The following is a 21,659-nucleotide window of genomic DNA, read 5'->3' as shown; positions in this document are numbered from 1 at the left end:
GGCAACTAGCATGGGTTCTATCTAACAGGTTAGTGAAAGGGAAGTAAGGGTTCTGGTGCTTTGTTAAGTGGACATAGAAATAACTTACCGTACGAACCCAGAATTTAATGTGTAGGGTCAAATTTCTGTTATACTAATGCAAAAACAGTCATCCCATGGATTCCAATGAAATGACTCTGACTTTACATGGGTGTGATTAGAAGAATTTGATCCTAATCCCTAAGCTGCTATTGCAAGAAGTGCTCTGTAAACCATGGCTTTCATTGTAGTCTGCTTTCCGCTGCACTTACACACGGGGACTTTGAAGGCAGAGTGTATTAGTTGCCAAGCTGTGCAAAAACTGAGTGATATTTCTTTACCTTTTATAATCTTCTGATGCTGTGTTGCTTGCAGAGCATGTGAAGTAGCTGTAGTTTAGGATTACAGAGGAGGAGACAATTCTGCAATGCAGTGTGAGCGTTTCACTATCTGAATTCTGAAGCATTCATGAAAACAACATCCTCATGACTTCAACACAGATCACATGCAGGTAGATACAATGCACAATACTGATCTTGTCTCTTCAGGCTGTATTTGAACAGTTAGCCTTCATTTTTCATTTCATTTTTTTTTTTTTAATTTAAAAACCTTAAATTTGACGTGAGGAGTATCTCTGCAGCAGGAAAAAGTTAAAATCAGTCTGAAAAGGCAGTCTGTCAGCACGTAATGTTCGGCGTGTTTTAGCTACTTGCTTCATAAGACACCCGCATCTATCTGAGATGGGACAACACTTGGGTTTTGTTTTCTTTTAGTTTGCTCCTAAAGCATAAATATGGGATAAAGGGTCTTGTAACAGGAATCCTGTTCTAACAAAATATTTAGGTCACCTGTCAGGACTTTCCCAGATGCAATCAATGTCTTGAGTCTGTGCTCCTCAATTATCATTTGTTGTATGGTACACAGGCTGGCAGTATGACAGTTGAACAAGCAGGGCCTGCAAGTGGCTCAGCAACATCTCCTTCTAGTTCTGTCCAAGTCCCTTTCTCTGGACTATAGCAAATAGTAGAAGATTTGTAGGCTCCCTGTAGGAGAAGAAAAAGCCGTGTTAAGTGTGCCTTGGGCAAAATCCAAGTCATGCATCAGCTTTAAAGATATCTGAAAGTGACTTGTGGTCTTGAGCTCTACTTTGGAGCCGTTTGAGAGCTCTGGTTTTCATATGGGCTGAGCACCCAGCCTCTGCAAGTCAGGCTCCTTTACAAGCATCTTATAAGCAGAGCTCTAAGCATTGAGTCCTGAAAATCAGGCTCCTTTACAAGCACCTTATATGCAGAGCTCTAAGCACTGAGTCCTACAAATCAGGCTCTTTTACAAGCATCTTACAAGCAGAGCTCTAAGCATTGAGTCCTACAGATTTGGCTCCTTTACAATCAACTTATAAGCAGAGCTCTAAGCACTGAGTCCTGCAAATCAGGCTCTTTACAAGCACCTTATAAGCAGAGTTCTAAGCAATGAATCCTGCAAATCACTTTTACCCAATTTCATCTGATTTTTATATTAATCCATATCAGTGAATACAGTCTGATAGGAACTCATCTAAATAGCAATGCACAAAGGTGAAAATATACCCCATGGCCTCCACAAGTTGAAAACCGACCCAAAACCTGCCCCTGCAGCTACTTCATCCTCATCTCCTCCCTGTCCCATCTGAGTAATAAGCAGAGTGGCCCACAGAGCTCAGAAGGAATGGAGGGTGATTGCAGGCACACACCATACTCCAGCTGTAGCCTCCTACAAGGTAAATGCTGTCGTCAAGGACTGCACAGCCGGGGCCACTGCGACCCTCTAGAATGGGGGTCTGGAGGATGTTCCACTGGTCACCTTTGGGGTCATAGCATTCCACGAGCATCACATCAAGGTGGGAGAAACCTGCATGAGGGCATTGAGAGAAGAGAAGATGTGTTATGGTGCACTGGTCTATCGTTTGTTTTACTGCTAGGGCTATGAAATTACAATGGTACTTTAACAATTGTAACATCAATGTTAAATCTTCTTCTAGTAAACACTGCCACACACACATAAGCCATCTTCTGTACCGCTGATGTCTCCTTCCCTCAGGCCAACTAAGCCTGTGGAAAGCCTCTGCCATCAGTTCTACAATCTTCTACAAATCACAAAGACATATAAAACCTGAACACAGCAGAGTAGAACTCAATAATCATAGAATTGTAATCACTAAGGTTGGAAAAGACCTCTAAGGTCATCAGGTCTGACCTTCTACTCAACACCTCCATGACCACTAGACCTAGCAATGATGCAAGAAGAGTCCAGCAATATTCCTCCTCATCTGTCAGTGCTAATGTAAACTTGAACATGTAGGAAAAGACTGCCCTGGCAATCTTTCTCAAAGGTCAGCAGATCTGATCTAGTCAAAAGTCAACAGATTACATCTCACTCAGAACTCAGTGTCTGGAGAGTCAAGGTACAGTTCAGACAACTGATGCCACTTGGCTCCAGAGGGATAAGGTGCTTAGCATGACAGACATGATATTCAGGGCCAGTGTCAGCTTTAAGCACACAGCTGTGATGCCACAAAGTCTTTAAGGTGACAGGAAATGTATCAAAAAAAAAATCAGTGCTCTCACCCTTCCCTGACTGAAAAAGGCTCCATGTGACTGCTGTTTTGTAATCATTACCCAAGGGCAGATGGGGCTCAGCTCAAGACTCTCAAACTGTATCAATGACTATCAATTAAGTGACCTAAACAGAGACACAGAACCCCCCTGGAGTCCTGGTTCCTCCTCCAACATTTAGACATCTCTCTATCTCAAACTACCTCTTTTATCAGAGCACTGTAGTAAAGTTCATGATAGAATGGCTTAGGTTGAAATGGATCTTAGAGATCATCTACTCCAACCTCCCACCACAGGCAGGGACACCTCTCAACTAGACTCAGCTGCTCAAGGCCTCATGCAGCCTGGCCTTAAACACCCCAGGGAGGAGGCACCCACAACCTTCCTGGGCAGCCTATTCCAGAGTCTCACCACCCTTGTACTGAAGAACTTCTTCCTAAGATCCATCTAACCCTACTCTCCCTCACATTAAAACCATCCCCCTTGTCTTGTTGTTAGACACCCATATGAAAAGTCACTCTCCAGCATTCCTGTAGGACCCCTTTAGGCAAACCACAGCCTTCTTAATTAATATGCTGGGATGCTGGACACTACTGTCTTCTCCACCAAGGCACAACAGCAAAGAGCAGGCTGATTGTCTGGAAAAGGGCATTTGGTGATGCTGGTAACTTCCCAACAATGCTGCTTGTAAGAGTATTATTTCTGTCAGGAATGAATAGCTGTATAATGAAATAATTTTTTGTGGCTGGAAGGTTTTCAAGGGGCCACCGAAAGGCCACGGCTCTGAGCGAGCCCAGGCTCTGCCCAGCGCTCCGGAACAAAGCGCAGCACACACATGACCGGCGCTGAGGCGGTAAATGCACCTCCAACACTGCCATGCAGATCCAGCCTCACAAAGGAGGCCTTTGCCATGGAGCCCTGCTGTTCCCCACCACTGGAGAATTTGTAGCATTTCAGTCCCCTCCCTCCTCCTTCCCTGGCAGCTCCTCCTTTTGTTCTGCTGTGCACTTTTCCCAAAGCCCCTCTGCCAGACAGCCAGTGTCTGTCCAGAAGCCTGGGTGTTAAACACTTCTCACAACTCATACATAACAAAGGCACCTGGGGCAACAGCTGAAAAGGGAAAAATGCAATGTTTATTAGAGGTTCCTGCTCTCCCAGAGGATGGTAGGTGGAACCGAGTGAATAAAAGTAGGAGAATGCAGGATAGAAGCAGTTGAAGCCCATGGAAACCAAAGGATGTGCTTTAGCTCCAGGAAAGCTGTGACATGTTTAATTTGTAGGAGAAAAGCCAACGCTGTGGAGCTCTGCAGCCTCTGCACAATTTGCAGGTGGAAGCCTGCAAGTAAATTTTATCCCCTTCACTCTGCAAGGTCCAGTTCAGGAACACCCATCACAACCAGAAATGGGGAGCAGAGGCACAACAGCCCTGCACCTGGCTGCAAGTGTTCATGCACCAGTGCCAGTTACCAGGGAAAATATCCATCTGGGACTTTGTCCCTTACATGCACCACAGCCACTCAGATCTTTGAAAGCAGAATGTGGCTTCAGAGTCTCACAGGGACCCAGAGCTGGAGGCATCCAGGCACACACCCTGGTGGTACTGGCAGTTAACATCACTGCTGCTTCTGCATTACAATGCTTTCCTCTTAAAATTTTCATTTAAATCACGAAAGAAGAAGAAAAAAATGTATAAACTGTCAGATATTGTCACGGGACAAAGGAGCAGGAGCTGTGCTTTTTGTCTAAGTGGCTGGATTAAGCAGAATCTCTTTAGCAGTAACAGGAATGGCATGTAGGTATTAAGACAAAACCAGCAGATGCCTAATCAGTAGTTACTCTAATATGAGACCTTTTCAAAAGATGAAAACAAGAGACCTCTCAAAAGAGTTCTAATTAACAAGCTACATTTAATACTCAAAAGGGATCTAAAGAGCCTAGTCCTAATATTTAATAGCTGTAGGTTGTTTTGGGTGGCTTTTTTTTTTCTCTTCATTAAATCATGAGCCTGGTTTTCTGTTTTTCTCTGAACAAAGCTCTCTCTAAGTGCACATTTTAGAAAATGATTTACAGACGAAAATACTGCTGGTACTTTCGGGTCAAAGAATAATCTGTTTGTTTCATTGAATTCTTGGTAATGACAAATTGTCCATGCCTTTGAGTAATGGAAGCTCCTCTTTTTATTATCTAAAGCATTCATTACTCATATATTTAATGTACTGTTATAATTTTAAAATAATTTGCATAAAACATTTTTTGCAATTGCTGGCTCATGTGCCCTGTTAAATCCTTGTTGCCTGGGTTTTAACGTATTTAACAGTGACTGTCTAACTAAAATATTCTTTATCAGGAGCTGGTGGACACTGAAATTTTTTTTTTTTTTTGCTATTAAAAATGTGACCTTTCAAATGGTTTCCTCCAATGGCATACAGTCGATCATTCATTACAGCCAAAGTGTGGATCGCTCGCTTTGTGTTCATGTCCTGCTTCCGGGCCCAGACGTCCATCACGGGGTCATAGCAGTACAGCCAGGGGACATATTCTCCATTGTGAACTCCTCCTGCAAAGCACAGACACTTCTGTTAACTCATGCAAAAGAGACACTGTGCTGCAGCAAGAATTCAGCCCCATGGGTTTGGGCTCTGGGCTCTTGTTTTTTGTGTGTGTGTGGGGGCGTGGTGATTTTGGGTTGTTTTTGTGTTAAAACATCAGGAATTATAGAATCATAGAATCATTTCAGCTGGAAAAGACCTCTAAGATTGAGTCCAACCAGTATCTAGCTCTACCAGGGTTGGTGCTAAACCATGTCCCCTCAGCACCACATCTCCACCTCTGAAATACCTCAAGGGATAGGGATCCAACTCCCACCCTGGGCAGCCTGTTCCAGTGCTTGAGAACCTTTTCAGTGAAGAATTTTCTTCTAACATCCAACCTAAACTTCCACTGGTGCAACAGGAGGCCATTTCCTCTTGTCCTATCACTTGTTACTAGGGAGAAGAAACTGACCTCCGTCTGGTTCCAACCTCCTTTCAGGGAGTTGTAGACAGCAATGAGGTCTCCCCCCAACCTCCTCTTCTCCAGACTAAACACCCCCAGTTCCCTCAGCTGCTCCTCACCAGTTCTGCTCTCCAAACCCTTCACCAGCTTGGTTACCCTTCTCTGGACCCGCTCCAGGAGCTCAATGTCCTTCTTGTAGTTAAAAAAGACACTGGCCTGATATATAAATCTTGCCATTGTGAACGGCTCCTGCGTGGGCTGCCAGGGGCTGCGGCAAGGAGGAGACGTAACGCCACTCGTTGGTCTCCAGGTTGTAGCACTCCACGCTGGACAAGTAGCCAGTTTCATTCCTCCCACCGATCACATACAAGTTCTTGTCAAGGCGACAGGCGTAGAAACTGGCTCTCCTGGAGGACAGGGCAGGACAAACCAAAACAAGCCAACAACAAACCAATTAGCCATATCAGCCGGGCGTTTCCCCTCTCCAGCTGAGTGCCTCAACTAGGATAGCTGCTCCTTCAAATACTGCTTCAGAGAAAAGTGTCCAGAACCTCCATGTTTTCACAGCTACCCCCAAAAACTGTGGCTGCTTTGCTAATCAAATACATGTTCCATATCGAAGACTTCATTTTTGGTGTCAAAAGCACTAAGCACACCTAAACCTGGCAATAAATGCACTTTTCCAAAGCTGTTTGTTGGTTTTGCACAGCCAGGGAAGACAAAAAGGTGCTCATTAATGTTTGGGGCATTACCTTGTAAGGGATATAACAACTCAGTAAGACAAAGTGAAAAATGAGGTAGATAATGTAACAATAATGAATTATCTTGACATTCACTTTCTTTATGGTCCTTCAAGGGTCATTGTTCCCAATTTACTAAGAGAACCACATCATCAAAATTTTTCTTCAATTATCATTTTTTTTTCTTCTTTCTGCAGTACTGCAAATAGAACAACTTTCCTCATGCCAGGCACAATATTACATTTCCACCCTTTAACTCAAGAGAGGCATGTTTCCATCCAGCTAACTCTGGGAAAAGTTTTAGCCACTTCCCTGCTTTCACATGCAACTCAGCTATACAGGAAAAGAATTAATTTTTTCTGGCTAGGTATAAATTAGTTCATCTTCCTCCTGTCTCCAAAATTAATGGTGTGTCTGTTGCTGAAGTTAAAATAGAGCAGTAAATGATTTTGAGAGACCCTGTTTGGTGTAATCCACCTTCAGAGAAAGCTCCCTGGATTATTCAGCAGTGGGAAGGTTTGCCAGGGTAGAGGCCTTTAAATTTAAGCTGCAATGATATGAGAAAGAAAACTGCAGAAGAGCACAGCTAGGCTAGGATGAAGACCTGCACAAAACACCGAATGACAAGAATTGTCAGATCCGAACCTAACATGATCTCATGGGTAAAACCAGAGTGGTGTGAGCTCAGAGACAAGCAGGCAGGTCGGGCATGGCAAGGTCTAGCTCTGACAGCTCCTGCAAAGCAGGCACGCTGGAGTGTGGCTGCAGCTTGCCAAGCCCTGCTCCATGGCTGACACAATGTGCTCTGGTTCCTGCCCAGGCACTCAGATTTGTACCTGCAGCTGCCTATCACACAGGAAATCCTGGGGGCTTGACGGCCACCTGCACCATCAAGGGCTTGATCCTTCCGAACTCTGCCAAGCATTTGGGGTGAGCAGTGGTCCACATACAGAGCTTAACACCCTGCAATGAACAGATCTGGTATGTCCCAACTCCTTCTCAGGCTCCCCTATGGTCTTCCCATGTCCCAGCTCCTCTCCAGGCTTCCCTGTAGTCATCCCACGACCAGGGGAGCGAGCAAAGCCTGGTGTGCAGTGTCTTTTACCTGCCATCTAGCCAGGCATGAGTTCAGGAGCATTTCCTTCAGTGAAAGCAGGAATAAGATCTCCCTCCTCTACCAGCTGCCTCTTTTCATAGTGTGCAGTATCACAGAATCACAATGGTTGGAAAAGACCTTTAAGATCATCAAGTCCAACCATTATCTAACTCCACCAGGGCCACTACTTCAATGCTTTAACATTCTGGAGAAATTTCATAGACATTTCCCTTTGTAAAATGTGGCTGAGAGTGGCTGGTGGTTGGAGGAGAGGTCAGGCAGATGTGATTAAACATCTGGGCTGGCTGGTTGGGCATTCAGGGAGCAGATCTGATACAACACTGCCTGTTTCTGGCACACCTGACAGGCTCCCCACCAGCCAGGGTCACTGAGAACCTCCTCTCTACTTCTTTGCTTTCACCTTGCCTGCACACGGGCACCTTGGACAGTGCAGGAAAGCAGCTCCTGTTGAGTGGGAGTGGGAACACCACTACAGACATAAGGCTACTGAAAAAAAAAAAGATGCAAATAGGAGGACAGGAAAACTGGTGAGGGCCCCCAGCTTGACTGCCAAATTAAATAAGACCATTTAATTTATCTGCCAATGGGCAGAGAGAAGCTGATGGCATTCATTGCTCTGCATGGTCAGGCAGCAAATTGTGCATCTATGTTTTTAGCCTGATTTTCTATGGAAACAAAGCTTCTTGGATGACACTGTATGTGTGCTCTTGTCTGCCTTAGTGTTGTCTCCTCAGCAAGAACCTGCTGGCTGATTTCATTCTAATTTGACAGAGGGTAGAGGTGTTACAGGCAATCAAGCGCCTGTATGCTTTCTGAGAGTATGTGACAGGGCAGAAGCAAGACAGCTTGTAGCAGCCCCAAAAGTAAGAAAAGGTGCAGAGGTCACCTCCTGTTAGACACGAGAGTCTGCAGTTCTCCCACCCTCCTGTGCCTCTTGTTGATGCTTAGGGTGCTTGGGCACTGGCTTCTCTGTCCACACACACCTCCTCTGACAAACCATCAACAAACTGCTCTCAGCATGGGGGTTCTCTCTTCAGGTCTAATAAAGAGAGGTAGGTAGAGGTGGCAGGCATTATTCTCAACTAGAACATCACTGATGCTATTCTCTACATGTACTCCTGGTTTCATCCACACAGTGTCACTCTAAGGAGCACAAATGAAAGAGTCAGCAGGCTTCACTCTTCTGCTTGCAGGTGGATATTCACTCAGTGGCTCCTGTCACAAATATTTTAAGCTTCTTTTTTTTTGTGTTTTTTGTTTGTTTGTTTTTACTTTTCAGTGAAAAAGCGTTTAAGAGGCATGGTGTTAAGTGATGGGTTTTTAAACTGCTGTAAAATATGACCCAGATTAAAATATAACACAGCAATCTTTGCCTGACAACTTTCCCCACAAAGCTGGGAAGACACTATCCATTCTAATCAGATCACTGGAGTACACCTCCTGGTCTGAGTATGGACAATAAGACTTATTTTGTGTTTTCTTCAGGACTTCCAAGTACTCAGCGTTCACTGATCTCTGACATACATTTCTTTCCCACCCCTTCACTCAATAATCAACTCAACTAGCTGCTCCTGCTATGTACACACACATCAAAGGGAAGGATTTCTTTCTGACTTCCACAGATGATAATTTTATGCCCTGGAACGAGAAATGCAACTCCCAGTCTGAGGTTTAAAGTTAACAAAGCTATTACTGATCCTCACAATATCTAGACCTGATTTCAAAGTCACTTTTAGAGTGCATGCTTAGCTTTTTAAAAACTAAACTAATCTTAATAAGGGTTAACATTACTATTATTAGTAATGTTAATAGTATAAGTCTAAACCAAAATGTGTATTGTTTTGTCTCTTTTCTGCAGTTTCTTTTCTCAGTTCACTCAGCAAGGACACCAACCTTGTGTTTCTTCAGGCCCTGGTACAATGCCATGCTTTTTGCTGGTCTTTAAACAAATACTTCTTACTTGGAATTTAAGAAAAAAAACCCAACTATTTCAAATGTACTATGTTCCACACACCTTGTCCAGCTCTGGGCTGAACTGGCAAGATGCAACAATACTGACTGAGGTGTCCAGCTGAGGCTCACATCCCAAGTTCAGCTACGTCTGCTACAAAGACTTCTTCAGCAGGCATGCTCCTCCAACTGAACTGCTCTCCAGAAAGCACACTCTTGCTATTGCATCCCCAGGCAAATGTGTATTTCAAGAGCTTCTGAGTCATTTGCTGCTTCTCTAAACAATGCATGCCTAAAAATAGTACCTACTTTCCAAATGCATTTATTTTTGAGATGTTCTTCAAGAGAAAAGGAAACCAAACTTGGCCTTAAAGCAAATACACTGACAGCTCGGAATCCATAATGGGATTAGACTTTTCTTTACGGCTCGTACAGTAAAATCAATCAGATATGGATTTTATCATATGAGACAAAAGTTTACTCATCAAATATTTCATACACATTTTCAACTTGAGAATATACTGTCTGTGAATGAGGTCCACGTTTACCTGGCAGTCATTTCAAAGGAGCTATTACAATCTATCCAGCCAATTATTCTCAGGTTAAAATTCCTAAGTAGGTTTTGACTTGATGGACCATAATGACTCAGAAAAAAGCCATTAAACAGTCTGTCTTGTCAATGGTGCCTCCATTATGCCAGCAGAGACAGGGTGTGACCCTGTACTACTAGGGGGGAAAAAATAGCCTGTTGACTTTAATGGGAACTTCACTGGAGTAAAGGAGCTGGGAAAGGAAAATGCAGAAAAGCTTCCTCTTGTTTGTATGATCTTCTAAAAAAATGGACCAGACCTGACCTCTAAAAGCTGCAACACCTCTGAGGAAATCATTAGGGATGAGCAAATAAGCCACTAGAGAGTGATTTGAAAATCCCCTTTCCAACAATAGCCCAAATGCTTAGTAGCCTTCAGAGAACAAGAACGGGCAAGCCTGTGGCTTAGGTATCCTGAAGAGAAGAGGTGACCATTGATACTGTCACAGAAGGAGCTATGTATGAGTGGACTATTACATTGAAATGACACTGTCAGGAGCTGAAATGATAACATGTTACTGGGCAGCTGCTAAGTAATCACCATGGGCAGCAGTTTCTGACTCCTGGCTGAATGCAGCAGCTTCCACCAGAGCTCAAATGTGGGATAGAAACTGATTTTTAGTGAAACACAGCTGGCCACTGCAGAGGTGGAAACCCCCTCTTGTCTGCTTTGTCCAACCCTCAACTACCTACCTGCCTTCTGAGCTTTCTGAGCCAAAATAAACCCACCCCCCTTCAGCCAGCCACAGACACCCAGAGGGCCTCATCAGATCTCCACAGAGGAGCTTCAGGCTCCAAACAAACACTGGTCAGCCTCTCAGTTCCCAAAGGACAACCTGCACAGCCACGGCCAATCTCCCACGCACCTCCTGTCTCCCCTGTGCCAACACCTGACATGCCATGGCTCAGTCTGGGCAGCTGAACCAGAGGAGAAAGAGTCTCTCTGTTTTAGGGTAAATAACCCAGTTGTGGGGTTATCCCCCCTGTGCTGAGAAGGCCTGGGGCTGCCATAGCAGGGTTACTTCTTTAGAGAAAGCCTGCTGTTGGTTTAGCTCTATTAACAACTGAGAAAGAACACAGAATTTTTGTAAAGGATTTTTAAAGTACAGGATGATGTTATCAGTAAAGCCAGAGACTACAATGAACTGTGATGCTCTTTTTAATCTCTATTTATATGGCTAATTTTATGAGTTCACTCAGCTCCAACAGAAAACCTGCTCAGATCTGTTCCACTTGCACTTGTTCTTGCACTGGTACAATGCAATATTCTTTGGTGACAAGCACCACATTATGGACTCTGGACTATCAAACTGAATCCTGAACAAAAACCCTTCACAAACTCTACTGACTGACATTTAACCTCTAGAAATTTGAGAAGACAGCCATATTTGCATGCATCTCATAAGACACACCTTGAATTGCAAGGCTGTGCCAGGTTCAACACATTTATGGCTGCCAGACATCTAAACACTGTGTACAGCCAGCAGAAAAAGAGATGCAACACTGACAGCACATGGAACAAGGAAAGTGCTTCAGGAAGACCCTGTGAGATCTCTTGCTCATTGGAGCCGTGAGAACATGGATGTTGAACTGGAGGATGGACACTGAGTGCTTTTTCATAGAACACTGTAATTTCAGGTCTCCTGCCTTTGAGAATCTTCATAGAATGGTAGGTGTTGGAAGGGACCTCTGGAGATAATCTAATTAACCCCTTTGCCAAAGCAGGCTACAAAACAGGCATCATGCAGTTTGAGTTTGGGGGACTTTTTTCCTGCCAGGGTAGGATTTAGTATCCAGAGTTAAGCTTACACCATCTTAACAGCTCACTGCTCAAGTCCACATGCACCTCTGCTCTTTGGTACCAGGAAGATTACTCTAATATGCATTAGCTGACAGCAACTTCACTCAAAGACCACCTAGGATTAAGAGTTCTCTGACAAGGGGAGACATGCTCAGGAAAGCTTTTCATGGCTGGCATGGTGAAACAGGATGGAGTCAACACAAGAAGGTTTCAGTTCCCTGTAAGATATCTGACTATAATTATTGCTTGTTTACTGCAAGCTCTTCATGACACTTCAGTCAGGGAACATGACAGGACACTATGGAGACTTCAGAAAAATCCTTCAGACTGTATTCAGGCAACCAGTAATTGCACAAGGTCCATGGGTATTTTGCATGAGTTAGCACTGCAGGATTTGGCATCTGGAGTTTTGAACTTGGAAAGGTAAAAAAATTAGGAGCCAAAAGGGACTGTGTGCTGCAGCTTTATCTCAGTGCTCTCAAAGCTTCTGTAGGCCTCCTCACTCCCAGAACTAAGCCAAACCTCAGCTGGCCCTAGGCTGACAAAACACATATTGAAAAACAGGTAGCAGGTTTTTACCTCTCTTGCATGGGTGGAAGTTGTATCCAGCTGTTAAACCTGGGATCGTATCGGCTAACAAAGTTTGTACTGTGTTTCCCTGTAAAGATAGATTATGGTGACACTCAGCTGTTGGTTTCATGTATTTAACATCATGATTGTAATATATATTACATATACTTCACAAGTTGACAGCTTTTATGAAGGGTTCCCCCTTTTACAACAATGTATGATTACGCTGTGTGTACAGTAATAATTCAACAAATGGGGCACTGCAAGGTTTGAATTAGCAATTGCTAGTAGTAAAAGCAGATAAGAGATTAGTCTTGTTCTCTGTAATAAGATCTTGAAAATGTGTATTCAAATTTACTTATATAGATGCTGTGCTACTCTCACAGCCACAATAAATCACAGCACTAAACAAAGTTACTTGCCCAGAAGAGGGCATCCCCATGGTATCTTTATGACTGGAGTATTTTTTTTCGGTCAGGTGAAAAATAAAAAAAAAAAAAAAAATCAAAGGGGGGACATGTGCTTTTCTTTCTCCTCACATCATCTCTGTATGGAACATGGCACAAAAACCCTTCTGCAAATAACCAGGAACTGCATAAGCCATCAGCATGGGGTAGGCAGTGTTTGCACTAGATGGTTTATTCTACCATGTACTTTCGGTGTAAGTTAGAAGGAATTACACATGTGCATCGAAGGGGGAATAGACTCTCAGGAGTTTTATTCCAAGTGTATTAGCTAAAACATGAAACATGAGCAACAGACACCAGCTAACTAGCTTATCCCTGCTGTCAAGCCTAAGAACTGTAGTCGTGTCTTCACGATATTAAGATTTCACCTTATTTTACATGCAGATTGACATCAAAGCAAGAAAACTGAAGCAAGAGAGTGGATGGCAATTTCCTGCAACACCTGAGACTTCAACAGATGAGGATCTCGGAATCAGAAACCTTTGTTTATGTATGTCTGACTAAAAAATTGAATTAGAGGCTTCACAGGCCAGCAGAATAACCCAACTGCATATGTCACAGATCTCTAACTGGTCACTGGGTATTCCACAAGGTGAATATTTTTGCATCGGACAAGCCTCTCGCTTTGCTCATTTCATTCCACATTCCTTCAGCATGTCTAAACAGACCACTGAGGCTGCAGAGAAGAAGAACCATACAGATGAAATTTATATTCATAATAATTTAAGCTCATGTTCTACAAGAAAACAGAGAAAGAAACCATGCTGACCACACCGTCTGGAAGCAAACTCATTCCCTCGCTATGTTATAAGCATGTTCCATACAGCAGAAGACTGATGAATGATGCAGCACTCCCCTGGGAATCCAGCGTGGTGCCTCATGAGGACCAAAGCCCTTTATGTTCAACACCACTCAAACACATCTCAAGACACAGGGGCACTAAGAGACACTGGATTTAGTGAAGTGGGGCTTTGCTTTTGATCCCTGTCTGAATTTAGACAAGAAGGCACTGAGGGTCGCAGATTCAATAACCAGTAGAACAGTGACAGCAGGCATTTAACTGCCTCCAGGTCTCACTGTTTATGACATTTATGTCTGTTTCAAAAAGCAGGATTTGAAAACAATGTAAGTATTGATCATAAGTCTGGACATCCAGTAGGAGGTTTTCCTGCTGCTGTGCTCACCACACCTTTCAGAAGTTATTGGGAACTTCAGTGGCCACTGGTTACATAGCAGCGTTGTAACTGTTGTCACACAAAGCTATGATTCAGGGCCCTTGCCCTCCTAACACAAAGTGTCATACACACAGTCACTACAGACACCACGTATGTAGGAGTCTGTATAACACAGGGTAGAAAGAGAAGGGTTTAGTCAGCCTGGAATGGGAATACAGGACACAAATCTGGTCACTTCACAAGGAGGGAGATGAAATCAAACCAGAAGAGGCACAAAGAAGAGCTACAATGGCTACAAGAGGAACAGAAAGTTCACCTTATGGCAGGAGACAAAGAACTTGGCTTGTTGCATCTAGGAAAACAGAAGCTGAAAGGGGATAGGAGTGCTCTCTGTAATACATCAGAGGAACAAATCCCCGGGAGGGGAAAAACTACTAAGCTGAAGGCCAACTTTGGCATGAGAACAAGGTGATTTAAACAGTCAAAGAACACATCTCACTGGAAATTAGAATAAGGCTCCCAGTCATTTAGAGCAATTGGATTCTCTAACAGCTTTTCAACAGCAGTAGTGGGGGCTAAAAATCCAACTGCTTTTGGCATGTAGCTTGGAAAATTTACACAATGGGACTATATGATGCCTGTGATGGCAGAAAAAGGACTTGATGACCTAGTTAAGCTGCCTGGTGTAACTGGTTTGACTCCAGTTTAATTTTGGACTTCAGTTTGAAAGAGAACTGCTTCGCCTTGCTCATCAGTCATGAAGCTACACGTTTGGAAGCACCTGTCAGAACACAGAACCTGTGACAAGTGGTCAGAAATCAGGATTAGCAAATCAGGACAATGAACCAAAAGGAGGCAGATGCTGCTCTCTGCAGGAAGGTCTCTGCAGCCATACCAAAAGGTGAAGGGCTCTGAAGGTTGGTCTTAAATCCAAGTCTGTGTTCTGCAACCTACCCTCATCATCATGTACTCATGCAGGGACCCCTTTTGACCATGGGAGGATGTAAAAAAGTGATGAATCATGTCTCACATGCTCTCTGGGTTGTCAAGAAGTCACATGAGCAGCATTTTGGGGCCACGAGTGCTCTCTGGGGTCTGCTCAGCTTCTCAAGAGCCTACTGGTATGATGCTAAAGAAATCCATGGTGCTCCTTCCACTGCCCCCACATCAGGGCTAATTTCTACTGGAAAAACATCTGGCATCCTTCAAATCAAAAGCTTTGTAATGCTCTTGCAAGACAGTTCCAGCTAGGACCACCTGAAGCCCCTTCTGTGCTATGATGACAGCAGACAAGGGCCTTTACATCAATTGCAGCAGGTAAGTGTGAGCAGTTCCCACGTAGCTGCACATTTAGAACAAATCAGTTCCAAGGAAGAACCTGCCCAGCAACTGCACAGGACGTAGTCCATGATTTCAGGTCCACTTCTTGTGACAAAATCCATTTCTCTCACGGTAAATTTGTAAAGAGATCAGCGTCAGCAGTGCTTCTACCTCTTTTATTCCTATTTTCTCTATAGGGAAACCACACCATTTGTATTCACAGAACAAAAAAGCTCTTGGACATCTTCAGCAACATCTTCATCTTGAGAGTTGATCCAGGCAACCTTAGACCTAAGGTACTATCCATCTCACAAACAGTTGCACCCAACTCCTATCTCAGATGCAGGCTATGTACCCCTTTTAACATCCCTCCACCAACTTGAAACTCAGTTTCCACATCTTAAATTGTGGGTAGTTACACTTCTTTTCTTTTATCCTCTCTGTGACATGGTCATTTAATTATAAACTGTCTGGAACAAAGTCTGCCTCTTACTATCCATATGCCTACCACCAACCACAACCATAGTTGTTGGATGTGGCTGAGAGTCCTAATAATAATTGTCATTAATGCTACCATGCTATCTCCTGATTAATATAAAGAAAAATCAGCAGTAGAACTAAAGGCCTCTTCTCCTAAGACCTTTACTGATAGGGTGGACTGGATTGTTTGTCTCAGGTTTTAGGAAGTGAACAGATGTAACAATTTTCTATAATTTGCTTTAGTGCAGATGCTGAAATGGGGCATTCACAATAAAATATATGCAGTATATGTAATTTCAGCTGGATCCTCTGGTGTTTTAAAGTAAAAATGTGTACCTGCAAGCTGTTTTATGGTTTCTCAGTCATAATTATCTCTGTTACACAGACTGCTACAACCACAACTCTTTCTTTGTGTGCAAGCCTTTTAACAATGTCTTGACAATTCTGTGAATTTTGCAAGGCATGGTATTCTCCTTTTGCTTTGCTCAGAAGCCTGTTAAATTGTTTAATTTCTCTTTGCAGTAAATTTATGAAGTAATCAAATCAAAGAAGGTAGCAGCAGATAATCTATACGAGAAGCTCTTGCACAAGACTTAAAAAACTAATAAAAAATAGGACCAGTTTAAGAATCTCAGAGTCTAGATAATTAACACGTTAACAACTTTAGCTGCAAGTATCCTGTTTGACAATAGAAGAGAAGCATTCATCTACTGCAATTGCATTATTATATTATGACTGGAAGGAGACTGGAAATGAAGGTTAAAATTCTTAACAGCTGCTGCCTGGTGCATGCATCTGAAAGAGTCTGTTCTGCTGCCTGTGGCAGTTCTCAAGGGATGTGGGAGCTGATGAATGACCGAGATGCTAACGCTTAAGTATCATATATTTATTACATCAATATCTAAAAGTAGCCTTTACTAGGTTCAGCAGTTAGGCTGAAGGTCCTCAAAAATCCCTTGTTAACAACTCTAACAGCTGATCTAACCAACAAACTGACATAGGAAGGCAGATGCTGCCTGTGCCTTTTAATATTCCATACATACCATTAGGGTTCCATTGGTCTTCTCCTCCCAGCACAAACAAGAAGTTTTCCACTTCCACGACACAGTGATGGGCACTGTTATATGGCATAACTGCAAGTAAAGCAAGAATTTTTGGTCAGCTCAGGGCACTGATTCCATCAAGTATTTCCAGAAGTACAAAATGAAACACTGAAATTACATCTGTATGAAATAATAGGGGAATGCATCACCCCAAGCATGTATGTCCACAGCCTTAGAAGCAGACAAAGCCACAATCTTGTGCTATCCAATCTTGCAAATAATTGGGAAAAAAGCTGGGATTGTGGTCTCTCAGCACCCCTGCATCCCTCATGCCTGCCCAAGTGCTGTATATGCTGCTCTAAAACAACTTCTAAAAAGGGGGGTGAAGTTGCCTGCTATTTCCCTGAAAATCAGCAGACATTAGGAATCCTTGTATGTTAGGAAACATTAAAAAAGCCTCAGCCCAGCTTTGTTCTGCTGGCAGTGTTTCCACAAGAAGAGTCAGTATGTTTGGTAGCTTTCTATTACACAGCAATGAACAAGCTGCATTTCCATACAGTTTTAAGTTTTTAAATTAAGGTCCTGCTGATTTAATGCCTTTTCCAAATGTATACGCTTAATTTCCTGTACAATGCCATTAGCAGCAGCACAATCACACATTTTCTTTTCATCTAATCAGGAAGCCCTTTGTTACAAAGATCAAAACTGTGGCATTAGGTTTGCAATACCCCCTTTTTTTTTTTCTTTTTTTATTTTTTTTTGGAGGTGCTGCAATTGCTACAGACCAACTAGAGTTGCAATAATCTGTTTTGTTTTTTTTTTTTTTTTATTTATATTAAAAAAGGTAATAATATAAATTAATAATTTAATTTAATATAAATTTATATTGTCTCTTACCACTACAAATGGTAAGAGACAAACCCAAGGACTTATTATATATATAGGCACATATTATTGTACAGAACTATCGTGATATTATGTGGCAGAAAGGCAAACTTAACACAGCATTACTTATCGTACCACATAGAGTAGTTTTGGCCCAGTGACACCAGTAGGAAAAATGATGTCCTTGTTCAGCTCATCATATGGGCACCTTAAATCTAGGTGAGGACAAATGGGGAGGTGATGTGCATGTACAGGCAGGGAACTTATTGCTTGACACGGATCAACAGAGCACTTAGGAAACCAGTGCAGTGGGAAATCAATATGACTCAGGGCCAGCTCTTACTTTGTGCTCTTTTGCCAATGCCAAGGAAATAAAAAAATACAAAAAAAAAAAAAAATAGAGGCAGCCTATCTCACACTTGGATTATTTTGGGTGATATATCTCTCATTTCATTTGTTTTATTATCTTTTATTTTTCTCAGGATGCAGTTGTGCAGTACAGCATATGCAAATAATAATAAGAAGAAATAGGCACAGCTTTGTTATTTAGGACACATTTTCTTAAAGATCAGGTGGGCTCATTTAAGCTTCTTGCTGAAGTTTTTTTGCCAAGGCAATGATGAATAAAGAAAGTATGTTTTCAGTCTCTACTAAAGGTCGAATATCATTTTCATAGTCTGTGTTCTTGCACAAGTCATGTAAGTGAAGCAGTTCCTAAATTGGGCAGCCAGGTACAGCAAAATTCACTAATTAAGGTTATTTGTTACTACTACACTTTTCATAACTGGGAAGTAATCCTGTACTAGGCACTGCACAAGATTTTATACTACTTAGAGGTTCCAGCAGTGGGATGGAAGAATGAAAAATATTTTGGTTATCCTCCTAGCCCCTATATCATATTTTTCTCATTTTTTAATTTCAGATGCTTTCCTATTTTAAAATTTTTTCTCTCAAAACCCCAGCACTTTCCCTGATTTTGTGGATTAATTTGGGTCTCCCATGGGGCATTTGCTGCCTTCCTTAGGTGCTTTTTGGGACTCATCCTCTCAAGAAGACACTCACAGAATCAGTCTGCAGGGACTTCAATTCTTAGGTAATGCAAAGCTCTAATATGGTTTTCAATTAAGTCCAAGCTAGTGGTTGCAGCCTCAACCAGGCTTTTCCCTTGGCCAGTTTGGAGATATCCAGGATTTCAGAGGAACCCTCTGAAGGAAACACACATACATATTTTTCAACATTTCCATTTTTGCAAACACTTTATTTACCCTCCATACTGACACAAACAGGGCCAGTAGAGAAAGAAATTATGTTTTAAGCTTTTCTGCTGTTCCCATGCATATAAACCATGCAACAAGACTCCCCCATTTATGATGATAATTAAACCTTGAAAACTAAGGGCTTAATCCTGGCTCCTACTTAACTTGATGGCAACATTCCCACTGCCAAGGAATTTGGCCTAAATGACCCAAACTACCACCAGTAACTCACAGGAAAGCTGAAGGGAAGCTTGCCTTAGAAAGGAGGGCAGTATTTGGGCTTCGAAAGGAAAGGTGACTGCAATAAAACACAGCAGACCTTTACTGTGACCTTTGTTTCTCACAGAGCTTTGGGGAAATCTCTGTTGTTGGTCTCATGAATCTGCACATGGGGCTGGAGGAAGCTGGACAAAACAGGGAGGATGGAGCAACACAATGGACATCTAAGAAGGAGGGAGTTTGGACACTGGAATTGTGAGATTTCCAACATCACAGTCTGAGCATTTTCAGAGTCCCTCAGAACCGTGAGTTATGCACAAAAATCAAAACTATGAGAATGAACAATTTTTTTTTTTTTACCACTGCAAAACGCTGCTTGAAAGCTTATGCTAGAAACCATAATTCCTTATGAACACACACTCATGTAGGACCTAAATTTTCATAGATACAGGCAAAATTTGGTGGCAATGGGCATGTTAAATTCAGCCTCTAGTAAGAGCAATCTTTTCACTGGGCTTTGCCAGGGTGTAACAGGAAGAATTTGGTCCATCACACAGTCTGGCCAGGCTGCTGCTTTCATTAATTTCCTACAAGCTTTTGTCTGCTGTTTTGCTTTAATAATGTGAAAATCCCATCCTCTCCTTTTTCCCTTTCAACCCAGTGGAACACCTGCCTGCCCCCCAAAAAGGGTATTGGAAGAGAAGTTTGTACGCCACGCTCAAGCACAGCCCGGTGTGAGTTTTTAGCGTGTCAGTCAGTGAGTTAGAGGGAAAGGGTAAGGAGAAGCTAATCAGGATGAAATGAGATTAAAGGCTGTCTAATTTTACAGCAACTGTGATCCATCAGCCACTGTGAAAGTGACAGTGGAAATGAATGATGGAGACAGACAGGTGGGGCTGTACATTTCACTGATTTATCCTCAAATGCACTGGGCCTTATTTTATTGAGTGAACATGACCGCATTTATCATGACTGTCATCTAAACCCACTTCCCTCCATTTAAAAAGGTCACTTTACTAGGAGGGAGTAGGATAGAGGCACTTTCAAAACAGATTTCAAATTTAATAACACATGTTTATAAAACCCTGTGCAAGAATTCTCAACTTTATTAAAGGACAATTTAAAAGGGAAGGAGAAAAGATGATTAAGAGGAGGAAAGGATGACAAAAAGCTATGGTCATCTAAGAAAAGTGCTTAGCTACCAAGGTGAGAGATGCCAGAGCCTTACATGACATGGCCAGATACAAACATTAACTGGAGCACCTCTTCTAAGCCCCTGTCCCTCACATACTCTTCCCAAAGTTCAGGAGGCCCATGGTTAACAACCTTCTGCCTTCCTGGCCCAAGAGCTCAAATGAGTTCAAGCAGCCCTCTAGAAGACAACACCCTCAGCAGCCCCCTTCCCAGGCAGTCTGTGCATGATTGGTAGCAGGCCCTCAGTAAGGTGGGAGGTAATTCCCAGGTACAGGTATGTGACAGGCAGAACTTTCTCAGGTCAAAACCACAGGGGTGATTTATACTTGAGAATGATCTGGAAGGCAGTGGAGTCCAAGACTGCAATGGTGTTTGCTAAGAAATATTTCACCACCAGTGACATTGTGCAGAAGGTGACACTCATGGATGTTCCTCAGATGCAAAAGCAAGAAGACACAGAGGCACTCTGCACATCAGGATAGCTGTCCCAGGCAAAAACTCCTCACACAGCCAAACCTTAGTTAATGAAGGGTGCCAGATAATGTTCTGGAACCTGCTTTCTGAAACAGCTTAAAGCCAAATGCTCATGAAACCAAACGCTATCAGCCACAACGCCTATGAGGTCAGCCATGATGCAATGATATTCCAAAGGCACCTCCAACTCTTGTATAGGGGTGACAGTGACACACCTCACTTACCCAACAAGCAGTTATTGGTGCTGCTCGACTTCCCCAGTTTTGCTTAGCTTCTGCCACAGTTAGGAACTGCATCTAGTTGCTCTTCACACAGTAATCAAGGGGTCATCAATTTCTCCTCACACCCTCCACTGTCTATTTGCCCTTCAACACTAACAACCAGGGAAGGGGGAATGGGAATGGCATTTTTCAAGACAGAAGGAGGGTTGAGCTTTGGTCCCAGGAGATCTGAGAGCTGTGATACAGCCCAGAGCCACCCCTCTGCTCTGCTCCAAACTCCTTTCAGAAACTGCACTTGATTTTCTACTCAAAGTTAATAAATAAATAAATAGATCCATAGATTTTTTTTACTGGGCTGAACTGTTCAGCTGCTTGGAATACAAGAGGTACCATGAGGAAAGCCAAGAAATCTCTTCCTCAGCTACTGCACAGCTGGAGCATAGCCTGTTCAAGACTCAGCACCCACCAAGAAGTCCTGCTTACCATCACTAATGACCTGTGCAGATGACGCAAGAGAAGAGTTTCCAGACACACGGTGTCATTACCAGAGGACAT

At 42.9% G+C, this 21,659-nt stretch overlaps 1 protein-coding gene across 1 annotated transcript in view; it reads right to left on the bottom strand.

Moving 5' to 3' along the window:
- Window positions 1-920: 920 nt before the first annotated feature.
- The window catches only part of KLHL14 (kelch like family member 14), a 53,842-nt gene continuing 33,103 nt past the window's right edge, over window positions 921-21,659 (bottom strand). Inside the window, exons 3-8 of the mRNA XM_054394752.1 lie at window positions 16,856-16,945; window positions 12,380-12,458; window positions 5,820-6,010; window positions 5,008-5,166; window positions 1,748-1,905; window positions 921-1,061 (exon numbers count right to left, since the gene is read on the bottom strand). Coding sequence (XP_054250727.1) covers window positions 921-1,061; window positions 1,748-1,905; window positions 5,008-5,166; window positions 5,820-6,010; window positions 12,380-12,458; window positions 16,856-16,945 — 818 coding nt within the window. The remainder of the gene's footprint in view (window positions 1,062-1,747; window positions 1,906-5,007; window positions 5,167-5,819; window positions 6,011-12,379; window positions 12,459-16,855; window positions 16,946-21,659) is intronic.

The sequence above is a fragment of the Indicator indicator genome, chromosome 31 (genome assembly GCF_027791375.1).
Source record: "Indicator indicator isolate 239-I01 chromosome 31, UM_Iind_1.1, whole genome shotgun sequence".
NCBI classification, from domain to species: Eukaryota; Metazoa; Chordata; class Aves; order Piciformes; family Indicatoridae; genus Indicator; species Indicator indicator.
The sequence above is the reverse complement of the archived record's forward strand: the minus strand, read 5'-3'. Positions and strand labels throughout refer to the sequence as shown.